This window comes from Pleurodeles waltl, chromosome 2_1 (assembly GCF_031143425.1).
Source record: "Pleurodeles waltl isolate 20211129_DDA chromosome 2_1, aPleWal1.hap1.20221129, whole genome shotgun sequence".
NCBI lineage: Eukaryota > Metazoa > Chordata > Amphibia > Caudata > Salamandridae > Pleurodeles > Pleurodeles waltl.
The window spans coordinates 31,468,448-31,481,000 of NC_090438.1; the positions used below are offsets into that span (position 1 = coordinate 31,468,448).

Here is a 12,553-nt window from a genome sequence, read left to right on the forward strand (position 1 = left end):
GGAGCTTTTTGGAATCCCCTTTTTGGATAACCAACTAAAGCAAATACTTTTAAACATTTTCTACAGCTGTAGGAACCTAGCCAGGGCCCTAACAAGTACTTTAAAAAATGTGTACAAAACGTTAGTCAATTAGAAAAATCAAAAACAATTATCTAAAAGACAATTTGGAGAGTTATTCATGTGTTGACATAATTGTGAAAGTAGTATCAGCAAACACAAAGGGCCTGATTCTAACTTTGGAGGACGGTGTTAAACCGTCCCAAAAGTGGCGGATATACCACCTACCGTATTACGAGTTCCATAGGATATAATGGACTCGTAATACGGTAAGTGGTATATCCGCCACTTTTGGGACGGTTTAACACCGTCCTCCAAAGTTAGAATCAGGCCCAAAGTCTTTATCCCACTGCTGCCACCAAATGTTGGAGGCTGGCCCTCTATGTAGTGTACAAAAACCAAGTACACTATGCAGAGGGTCCGAACAACCACATGTTAGTTTTCAGGGGTAAAAATCAGACCACCTAATGCTCTAATTTTTATGGCAGCTGGTCGAGTAGTTAGGCTAATCCAGGAGATGTGCTAAGTATCTGCTGTACTCACAAATCCAATCCTGCACCACACACACTCAATGAATAACTCATGACCAGAATTTATAAAAATACTTATATATAATTGTTAAGACCAAAATCCTTAGAATAGGTTAAGTACTTTTCTTGTTTTGCCTTTTTAAAGTTTTAGCAAAGTTAGTATTTCTGTGCGTAATTACGCACCATAGGAATCAATAGGCAGCCACTTTTAAAAATGCATAAAAAATCGTACGGTTGAGTTACCAGTCTCTTCTTTTGCAGGATGGTCGCAGAGGTCGGTGGGCACCTTGTGCCAGCTAGAGAGCTTCGAACAACTCCTGGTTTCAGCGGGAGCAGCGCTGGCAAAGTTCTTGGCACAGGCACAGGGCCACCTAGATGGGCCACTTGGAAAAGGAGCTGGTTTGCAATTTCAAAGTGGTGCTTGGGGGTCCCCTTTGGCTGTTGAGGTCACAAGGGGTTGGGGACCTGGGGCACATGGCAGAACCCGCGATGCAAGGCCCAGTGTGGCCAGGTGCGGGTGTTTTGGAGGTCTTGGATGCTGTGCGCAACAAAGTCCTCTGGAGGTAAGTCTCTTTTGGGGTCACTTGCAGGTCAACGGGGGCACCCTGGTCAGAGGTCCAAGGTGTTCCTGAAGTCCCTCGACTGGAGCCTCCTCTTGATCCTTTGTTAGCTCTGGGGGAGCTGGTTTTCTCCTGGTCCGACGTCAGCTGATCAGAACCAAGGGTATTGCTCTATCTCAGCCACCAGCGGTTGCAGCGCCACCAAACTCGGTACAGTTGGGGGCACTTCCAGACTGTTGTTTGTGTATTGTTGTGGCCAGCTGTGACTAACGGTCGTGGAGATATCGGTGATGTCCTTCACTGGTTTCTTGGTCTTTCGCAGTTTACTTGCTTTTCTTGAGTGGTGCCTTCACTCAGGAGGGAGATCTGGGGTGATCCTTAAGCCTGGAGGTCCGCTAGGTTTCTTGGGGTCGGTCCAGTGTTCAGCTCCTCCGCTGTCGCGATTGTCGGGACTCTGGTGCAGCAAGCAGAGGTCTTGGCGCCTCTTCTGGTGCAGCAGGTCCTCAGTTCTCATCCTGGCGGTTTCTCTGGTGCTGGTTTTCTTGTCTTCTTTGAATCTTCTTTGAGTCCTTTTCAAATCTAAAAATCTTGGTCTAGGTCTAGGGGAACCCACTAAATATGGAATTTAGTGGGTGTTTTAGGGGGAACCTGGTAGTGTCCAATGGGACACTTCCCCGTGGGTGGCTACACCCACTACAGTGACCACTTCCTGTGAAGAGGGTCACTTCCTTAAATCTCACTGGCTTTATCTCTCCATTCCAAGAGGGAGAAGACTGAATCAGAGGGTCCACTTCGCATGCAAGCCCTTAGGGTCGGTGCATACTCAGTAAGACCACTCCTCCTAACCTTTGTCTGGTTTTCCACCTTGCTCCAGCCAAAAGTGTGGGTTTGCAAAGGGGGAAGCCCTCTGCTGCTAGCAGCAGGCCTGGGGCTCGAATTTCAGGGGCTGCAGCCCTATGAAGCTCACCGCCAGGATGTTGCACATTCCTGAGGGAGGGGGAGTTAGCTCCTCCACCCAGGAAGGGCATTGTCTTACAAACCAGAGAGCCTGGGCTCTCCCCCAGGTTTGTATATTGGCTGTCTGGAGTGGCAGCTGGATGAAACCAGCCAGCAACTCTGCCAGTTAGGGTTAGCTTTTGCAGGGGGCTCCTCTAAGGTGGCCTCTGGGTACATTTAAGGTTAAATCCAACACTGGTATCAGTTTGGATTTAATATTCTGAGCTGTTTGATACCAAACAACCCAGGGTGCAGAGTGGCCATTACGTAGCTGGGGAATTCATGTTTGACCAGTGCCCAGTACAAACATTAAAATGGCTGCTCTGTTCACTCACTATGTCCTAGGTTTAGCAAGGACACAGTGGGGGCATATTGCTCATGCAGCTATGCCCTCACATATAGTATGGCGCACCCTGCCTTTGGGCTGAAAGGCCTGCTAGATGGGTGACTTACCCATAGTATATGCAGTGTATGTTGGACAGAACACACAGAGAGTGTGCCATGTCGAATTTATCGTTTTAGGGTTGCCCAGTAAATTCAGCCTGCAATGGCAGTGCTGGGTGCAGGGTCCTTGGGGGTGGCACAATCAGTGCTGCTGCCCCCAGGGACCTACTCTTAATAGCTCTTGCCCTGGGTACTGAGGTACCCATTTACTAGGGACTTACAGGGGTATTTAAGAGTATAACCAACTGTGCCAAGCATCACATCAGTTTTAGGGAAAGATATCTAGCCCAGGGAACATGTTTAGCAGGGGCCCTGGGCACTACCAACTTCTAGAACACATCAACATCAGGCACAAAGTGGAAGCTAACCATGCAAAAAGAGGCCTCCTCTCACACCTATTATATTGCAAATGCGTGTTAGACCATATATAAGCCTGTGATAATTTGGCGTACATCGATTCTGTACCCGAACTGGCATCTCAAGTAAGCATGCAGGTGAGGGAATACATGGGTGGACCTATAGTTTGAAGACAATGAGTAGATGAGTTCATGGCTGGATGAAAGAAGGACATATGAGTGTGTAAATGCATTCATCCATGCTCTCACTCATTAATTTCTTCATCCATACATTGACTAATTTTTACATACACACAACTTTCTAGTAAAAAAAAAGCCCACTTACTTATAAAGAGGGCAGATATAATGGCTATGCCAGTGCTTGTTCTATATGTTATGAAGGCCCACGGACCATACTCTGATTGATGTATATTTCTAAATATTAAGATGCAGTAAGTGTATTTACCATGAAACTAAAGCTGAAATAATGTGCCTTGCCAGTGATAATTTGTCCTCCTTCTAAACTGCATGAGCAAAAGTTGGACTTTTTTAAATTTCAAACTTTTAACATTTTGTGTAATTCTGCAAAATAACAACACATTGCAAGCATTTCTCCTTGAATTAAGGAACCATCTTAGGGTCCAAGCTTCTTACACTCCATCCTTGTGTAATTTGGTTCTTTATGTTTTAACTGAGGCTGTGATCTGCTTGGGATTTTCTTTGTATGTCTTTTTCAAGGAGGGAAGTTCAGGCTGCCTCTTGAGACATGTGGAGATACAATATAAACTGTAGTCCCTTCCATTGCAGATGAATGTGTTCTTTAAAAGCTGCCTCCTTGGTGCCGGACAGGCTGGAGGGTGATTGCCCCTCTGAGGCCGGCTCTACTTCCGGGACTCCATGTTACCTCCAGGGGTAATAATAACCCCTGCATGAATAACCCCTAAAACCAGAAGGGACAATCCAGGGGGCCTTCTCTGTAAGGAGCTTTGGGTGTGATTGTGAAGCACCACCTCGAGTGATGACTTCTGCCTCTACTTAAGGTATGTTCTAGCTCCCAGCTGAAAGAGGGGGCTGGTACATAGGAAGTGGTGAAAATAGGAAGTAGAGAACAAGGAGGAAAAGGAGGACCCATGAAGACTGGACCACGCAGAGGAGCATCTGATAGAAGAGAGGTTGTGGTACAGACGGAACTAGGTTGGCAGTGATGGTTGGTGGCAAGGCACATCCGGAGAGCTCCCTCAGCTGCACAAGTGGTGTTGACGTTTCGTGCAGTGATGGACGACCGACCCAAGGAGGTGAGATGACCACATGGTGCCCTCTCCCTCAGCTGCACAGGTGGTGCTGAGGGCTTGCGCAGTGATGGAGGAGTGACCCTAGGAGGTCAGATGATCACATGGTGCCCTCTCCAGCAGCTGCACAGGTGGTACCGAGGACCTGCTAAGGGCCCATGCAATGATGGATCAACCGAAGGAGGTGAGATGATCACAGGGTGTCCTCTCCCTCAGCTGCACAGGTGGTGCTGAGGACACGAGCAGTGATGGTTGAGTGACCCAAGGAGGTAAGGTGCTCACATGCTACTAGCATAAAGGTCCTGTTTATGGAAGGACCTTATAGTGGAGCAAAATCCCTGTTGACACAAAGACTCCCTGCTGAGGTGGACTGTGGGTCAAGCAAGGTCAGCCTTCCCTTGCCCAAACTCTTTGATCCAACAGAACATGGAGTTCAACTGGGGCAAAACCTCATCTTTGATTCACTTGGAAGACGGGGGACATTGAACTGGAGCCAGCAGTTGCTTCAGAAGCACCAGACTGAGATCTTGTGGATGAGATGCTGGACTGTGAGAACCCATGAGGCACAGACCACACATCAAAGGTTCCCAGGGGAAGGAGTGAGTCCCTGATTCAAGGTCACAAATGCCTCTGCGGGGAACAGAGGAGTAACACTGCGGTCCCAGGGGTGATCAGTCAGGACCCTGGGAGATGTTAGACTACGAGATTCCACAACATTGAAGCTATATCCCCTAAAGGATCCTGGGGAGAGAGAGTGGGTGCTTCATGTCAGGTCACACATGTCCCTACAGGGAGCAGAGACTGAGTTTTGCATTACAGGCATTTAGCTCACAAGCGGGGTTCATTCATCAGGACACAGCAAGGCATCACAGTGGGACTTTGTAGGAAGCTGTCTCTTTATATGGTATACCAAAATAAGGTATACCGTGCAAAGAGTCCAGGGGTTCCCTTATGACTGGACAGGGGCTTACTCTACCAATTCCAAGGTGCTCTCTTAGGGGGTAGTGTGGTCAAGCAGCCTTAGGCTTATCAGAGAGGAGTGAGACATCTGCAAATACACACACAGTCAATAAATGAGACACATGACTCAATAAGGAGAGCCACACCAATTTACAAGAATAACCAGTATCTTTATATATGTTTAGACACCAGAATCAATGCGATCAGGTAAGTATCTTTAGAAAGAGAAATTCTTACAGTTTTGAAAAGTCGACTGTAGGAAAGTACCTCCTTTCTTGGCATGGCTACCCCCACTTTTTGCCTGCTGTCAGTGTGGTTTGACTGTGTTTACCGGGATCCTGCTAATCAGGACCCCAGTGAATGTGCTCTCTCCCTCTAAATTTGGTTCCTTAGAACTTAGCACACCCCACAATTGGCATACTGGTGCCCCCAGATAAGTCCCTAGTATATGATACTTAGGACCCTTGGGCATTGGGGCCATAGGGGTTCCCCATGGGCTGCAGCCCCATGGATTTTGTGCCACCCATTGGAGTCCCTGTAAAATGTGTCTGCAGGCCCGCCAATGTAGACTGCGTAAAAAGATGCATGCACCCTTTCCTACAGGTCGCTGCACTAGGTCACTGTAAGTCACCCCTATGGCAGGCCCTCCTAGGCCAGATGGCAAAGTGCAGGTATCTGTGTGTGAGGGCACCCCTGCATGAGCAGAGGTGCCCCTATGAACGCCAGGTCCACTTACCTGGACTTTGTAAGTGGGGGAAGACATTTTACCTGTGTCCAGCTACATAATGGTCACTCCGAACCTGAGCACATTTGGCATCAAACATGTCGGAATCATACCCCAATACTGTTGCCAGTATTGGATGTATGATTCAAGGCACTCTGGGGACCCCTTAGAGGACCCCCAGCATTGCTCTTACCAGTCTTCTGCTGCCACCCCTCAGACAGGTTTCTGCCCTCCTGCTGCTCTAGGTGTTACATGGCTTGGGAGGGGTAGGCTCTCCAAGCCACCGGTATGCTTTCAAGGGCACATTTGGTGCCTTCCTTGCATAAACCAGTGTGCACCAGTCCAGCAACCCCCGGTCCCTGCTCTGACATGAAACTGGACAATGGAAAGAGGAGTGGTAACTCCTCTGTCCATCACCACCCCAGGAGTGGTGCCCAGAGCTCCTCCAGGTGGCCACTTGATTCTGCCATCACTGCCCCCTCCTGATAGGTGACCACCCTGCGAGGTGACCAATCCTGGGCTATTTAGGGTTTCCTTCCTGGGTGGGTCTGCAGATTCGACGTGCAAGATTCAAGCAGAACTGCTCTGCATTGTTTACTTCATCTTCTAGCCACTGGGATGGCAACTGGACCCTCCAGGAACCGATAACCTGCAACTCCAGTGGCAACTCCGCACTGGAACATTGGTTCCCCAGGTCCTTCAAGCAGCTGCAACATTTCCCCAGTTGTGCATCCTCTGGGGTCGGCGAGACATCAGCCTGCACAAGAAGCAAGGAGGGAATCTCCCTTGGAGTGAAGGAGTCACTTCCCTGCATCTGCAGGCACTAACTTCAAAGGCGACTTGCTGCGTCTCTTCTCTGGATCTGCATGGGTCCTGCAACACAGGTGGTAGTCTGGAGTAGTCCCCTCGATCCTCTCTACCATCTGTCCAACTTGGGAGATGGTAAGCCCTTGCCTCCCCTTACACGACATTACCCCTGTGCACCATGACTTTTGCAGCTACCAAGGCTTGTTTGTTCCTCCTCCAAGGGATCTTCTGGCTCTGTGTAGCCCCAGCCTCCAGCACTTCTTCCTGCAATGCACAGTCTCCTGCCTGCTGCTCTAGTGACGTGGGACTCCTCTTCAGGTGTGCTGAGTGGGCCCCACTGCCTTCTGCCTGTGGGGGCTGCCTCCTCTTCTTGTGACTCTCCCAGCTGCTGAGGGTCACCCCGGACTCCCCGCCTTGGGTGGAGTCCCCTGGGCCTTAATGGTCCTCTTCAGCCTTGCAAAACCTTCTCCACCAACTCTTGCATTTGCCAAGGCTTGTTGGTGGTTTTCCAGCACCACTGAATGACTGCGACATGACCGCCGACGTAGGACATCACTTGCATCACGTCTAGGACTTCTTTTTGGCTCCTATGCTGCACTGCTGACTTTCTTCATTGATCGTCGACCTGGTCCTGCATCCACAGAAGAGTGGGTAGTGGCTCCTGCCACAGCCGGACACCCCAACTGGAACTGGTCTTGGTCCCTTTCTTTTGCAGGTCCTCTTCTGTCAGGATCCACCTTTGGTTTCTTCCAGTCTTGTATGTGTCTTGCACAGTCTTTTTCCAAAGTTCTCTTGTGGGTTTGGGGAAAAAACAGGTACTTACCTCTTCTCTCCCGGTCGCTGAGGGGGCACCCTGGTACTTACCTTTTAGGGTTCCTAGTTCCTCCAGCTCCCCTCTACAGATTCCACTTCCTTGGTGGGGGACTGCCTTTCACATTCCACTTAGTACATGGTTTGGTTTCCCCCTTGCGGCCCTCACTATTGTCTATTGTTTTACTGTTTGCTATTGCTTTCTATTCTAATCACTGACTTCTAATGTGTACATAATAGTGTGTTTACTCACCTCCTAGTGGAGTATTGCGTATACAGTATTTTAGTATTTGCGTTACTATAATAAAGTACCTTTATTTTTGTAACACTGTGTGGTTCTTTCATGTGTGTAAGTGCTGTGTGACGCCAGTGGTATTGCATAAGCTTTGCACGTCTCCTAGATAAGCCTTGGCTGCTCATCCACAGCTAACTCCCTCTAGAGAGCCTGGCTTCTAGACACTGACTGCACTTCACTAATAGGGGACACCTGGTATAAGGTGATAACACCATAGCTGCTCACCACACACCAGGCCAGCTTCCTACATCGACAGTGCAATTTTCTGAAGCTGCAGTGTTAACCTATGGAGCAAAAACATATACGGCAAACAGGGACTCAACAGTGACTGACAGGACCAATACAGACTTAAGGTGAGTATAGGGCAGGGTCCTAGGCCACACCAACAGGTCACTTCGGGTGGCACTGGGGCAGCCAGGTGCGGAGGTGCAGTTCAGTGTCAGGTGCCACATTGAAATCAATGGGGATGGGTCCGGTTAGAACGGTGCTGTAGGTAGAGACTTGGGGGCCATTTTGAGTGAACAAACAAGGGGATCCAGAACTGGTGATGCTCAGGGATGTGGGGGCGCCATTGGTCCTCTTTCCCTGGGTCCATTATGGCTGGTGCAGAGGTGTCCTTAGGTGTCCTGCGGCATCGGGTTTCGGTCACCGGAGGCAGTAGCAGTAGAGGGGGCCTGCAAGAAGAGTCTGCAGGTGCGGACTTGGTGTCCAGTCCGGCTTAACAAATAGGTTGACTCAGGTCTCACCAGGCAGGGGGACTTGGCTCAAGGTGGCTTCTTCTCCGGGGACCACACTGGCACCATTGGGCCACTTCGACTCAGGCTGGGGGGCACAGGTTCAGCGGTGCCTTCCATTTTCTAATTTTGGTGGTCCGGAGTCCTCGCAGTTTGTCTTGGGTGCCTGCAAAATTCAGGGGAGCAGCTCTGTTACTCCACAGGAGTTCCTGGTCCTTGGCTGAAGGCTGGCAGTCCCCCCAGGCTTTTGGAGGCACAAGCAGCTGCAGGATGAGGCATCCTTGTCGCAATGGTCGGGGTCAGCAGGCAGGCTGGCAGGGTTGGCACTGAGTCAATCACTGGACTTCAGTTCTTGCTTTTGCGTCTCTGTAGTGTCCTACTTCTTCCTTAATGTTGTCTAGATCTGATTTTCTGGTGTCAGGTGCTCCACTAAATACTGGACCAGTCAGCCAGCTGGTGCTTAATTTGTAAAAGAAAGAGTGGCTACGCCAGAAGCCCAAGCCGGTGCAATGAAAGGTTGGAGGCTGAATAGCAGGGCTGCGTAGTCTCAAATGCACCCAGGACTCTTTAACCCACTGCCAGGAACTCCCTTCACCTTCGTCTCACTCCTGCAGATCCCTGCTTTCCACCTTTGTGCTGCTTTTCCATCTTTCTCTTCATCCTTCTCCCCCACTTGTGTGTTTCTCTTCTTTTGCTCTCGGGAAACATTTGGTCTGGGGAAAATAAGTGCCGCTGCTCAAACATGAGTGCAGGTGGCCCCCACCGGCAAGCACTGGCTCAAATTAAGCACTGCAGCCAGCAGTGATAAAAATAAACCAGCTCCACTGTTCCAACATTTCGAAAAGATGTATTACTTGCTGTTACCAACGCACAGTTTGACAGTAGTCAATTTATCAACCTCAGAAGGATAGAAGGCTGAATTGACCCTGCCAGGATCAGAGCTTAGGGCTTAAATATCAATACACTGATAGGAACAGTCATTGCTTGACTCACTAAGGCGTCCGACGCACACAAAAAGAAAGAAAAACAAGTCACTAAAATTGTACATAAAGTTGATTTTTTACATTTTTTGCACATGATGTGTACCCCAGGTTTTCATGTTTCAGTGTTGAAATTGTTTATGGCTAATTTGCTGTAGAACAAACATTCTTAAATCATGCTAGTTCCCATTTTTGTAGCAGTGGTGGAGGAAGGGTGGAGGCTCCTCTCCAGGGTCTGACCTTCTCCCTTGGATCCTACCCTGTCTGAACAGCTTGAGGGCTTTCTCTTGGAGGGTCAGAGGCTAGCCCTCTTGCTCCAGATGTAGTGGTGCACCTGGTTGCTAGTCACAAGCCTCCTAGGTCCCAGGTACATAGAACGTATTCCGCGCTCACCTGTCTTACCTGAACGCTAATCCCGGAATCTTCTCGCTTGCATGACCCCCTACCCATCAATCTCCCCTGTTACCCAAAGTCTTGTTCTGGATTACCTGAACTCTCATTCCAGCTAAATTTTTCTCCAACAAATCTCTTATGACAGTTTCTCTTCATCACATCTCCTTTTAGTCTTTACCTGAACTCTTCTTCTGGATTCTTCTCTTTTTTACCTGAATTATTTTTCCAGCTTGTGCTCTCTTTACTTGAATTATTATTCTGTATCCCCTCTCTGCACCCAAACACTCATTGTCCTCCCTTCACCTGACCTGTTATCTCAGACTTCCCCCTCTTTATCCAAAATCTTCTTCTGTTTCCCTGGACTCCTAGTGTGTTGTATTTACATTTATATAGCGCTTACTACCCCGGACAAGACATTGAAGTGCTTTGTGGCGAGTAGCACGCTACTCCGGAACATGGAATGCAGGTGAATCCAGGGGCTAGTGGGATGAGTTTTGCGCCCTCAAGGAATCCATTGCACACATTTGCTTCAGTTTCTTTGTGGTGGGTTTAGTGGACAGGGGTTAGTTGTGCTCATTAGTGAGGGTCCGTGAGTTCATGCAGATGGTTGGAGGGATGAATAGATGGATTAGAGAGGAGATAGGGGGCCTTATTTAGTTCTTGGCGGACAAGTTCCTCCGTCATGAGGGTGACTGGTCACTCGTCCGCTGAAATCTAAATCCCATTGTATCCTATGAGATTTATTTTTGGCGGAGGGGATATCCGTCACCGTTGTGATGGAGTAACTCATCCACCAAGATCTAAATCAGGCCCTGCGTTTTTTATTCTAGATTTTCTTCTCTTTACCTGAACCCTTATTGTTGCTTTTCCTCTCCTTATTCACAGGTCAGGAACGCTTTGGGAACATGACGCGCCTGTACTATCGCGATGCCGTTGGCGCGTTCATCGTCTTCGACGTCACTCGCGCCTCCACCTTCGAGGCCGTGCCGAGGTGGAAGGATGACCTGGACTCCAAGGTGTCCCTCCACAGTGGCAAGCCAATCCCCATCATCCTGCTGGCCAACAAGTGCGACCAGTTACTGGAGGGGCTGGGCACCGACCTGCCCCGACTCGACCACTTCTGCCGGGACAACGGCTTCAGCGGCTGGTTCGAGACCTCAGCCAAGGTACGCGCACCTCTCCTTGAGCCCAGGCCATACACTCCAGTGCAGGATGACCCGGCGCTCTGGACTTGCAGGGACAGTCCCAGTTTTTCACCAGCTCTCCTGGCAGATTTCGGGAAGTTTAGCTCATGTCCCGGTTTTTAGAGTGGGTCGACTGTAAACGGTGTGAGGTGCGCTTTTATGTTTTCCAAAGCAGGGACAGTTAGCAGGTGTCATAAGAAAGCAATTTAATTAACCAGCATGACACTAGCTTTAAAATTGCATTTTATTTATGTTCTTAGTGCCTCTGCTGCAATTCTGTGCTGATGAGCGCTACCATCCTGCGCGCTCGGCTGAAGCAAAATTGTAGTCCCTTTTCCATGTTTACGAAATGTTCAGGTATTTTACTTTCAAATTGTGGTCACCCTACTCCAGTACCCTGCATTATCAACTCAACAAAGAGTACGCCTCAGTCACCAGGTTCCCTCTGTCCAGTCCGTTTTTCGTTTCTCCTAAAAGTAACAAAGCTCCTCTACTGTTCATGCAATTGCAATAGAAACAAAAAGGGCCTAAGTGGTACTGATAGAGCGGAACGTGGTAACAATTTATCTGCGTTCGGACGCTCTTTAGGTCGATGAATCTTTTGACTAAGTGGGAACTCTCTGTACCCTTAATCCGGTCAGTCTCCTCTTAATCAATAATCAATAACGAACATAGGCAACACCTTGAACAACATAACACTTTACAATTAATCCAGAATACATTTCGGCGAACCCTGACCTTTCAGTCAGGAATAACCACACCAGTTTATTGCAAAGTTAGTGAATTTATTTCCCTATATTAACAAAGCTAGCACAATGTAAATGTGTCTCAACACCAAATGATAAACATATATGAACATTAATAGCTGTCCATAACGTCGAAACAAGTGCAATCTATGAAGCATTTGAATCACAAGGCATTCGATAATAGCAATGCAAATCACTAAAACTATAATCTGTAATGAACTAATGGCATACATTTAGTCAGCATAACAAGATCTCAATTGCATCGTACAACATATGGAATCCTCGTCTATCCTCAAATTAGCATCAGCATGTGGGACTTCATGCAAAAAAAACAATTTGGCAACATCAATTTAGAAAACTCCTAGCTAGGAACCAAAATCAGCAGTTGGTTACCTAAAAGAAACACAATGCAATTTTACAATTTCTTCTCATATTTACCAATTACAATCAGCATACAAGGAAGTCTTCGTCTCACAGGTACCGTTCTTCGGTCAGCATGGGTACCGTTACTCGATCAGCATGGGGCAGGACAAAAGGGCAGGGGTGAACGGGGCAAATGCCTCACGGCGGCAAGGTAAAACTATTACTTCATGCAAAGGGATCAAATCAAAGTTACAGTCTCTAGGGCAAGAATCATTAAGGTCTCTTTCTCTCGATTTAGAGAAAGCATCAAAGTCTCTCAAAATGGCGTCGCAGCAAAGTGGGTCAT

At 48.4% G+C, this 12,553-nt stretch overlaps 1 protein-coding gene across 1 annotated transcript in view; it reads left to right on the plus strand.

The window, feature by feature from the left end:
• LOC138260590 (ras-related protein Rab-38-like) overlaps positions 1-12,553 on the plus strand; it is a 73,716-nt gene that overhangs the window by 31,178 nt on the left and 29,985 nt on the right. The window contains exon 3 of the mRNA XM_069209174.1: positions 10,800-11,080. Within this exon, the coding sequence (XP_069065275.1) occupies positions 10,800-11,080 (281 nt within the window). The remainder of the gene's footprint in view (positions 1-10,799; positions 11,081-12,553) is intronic.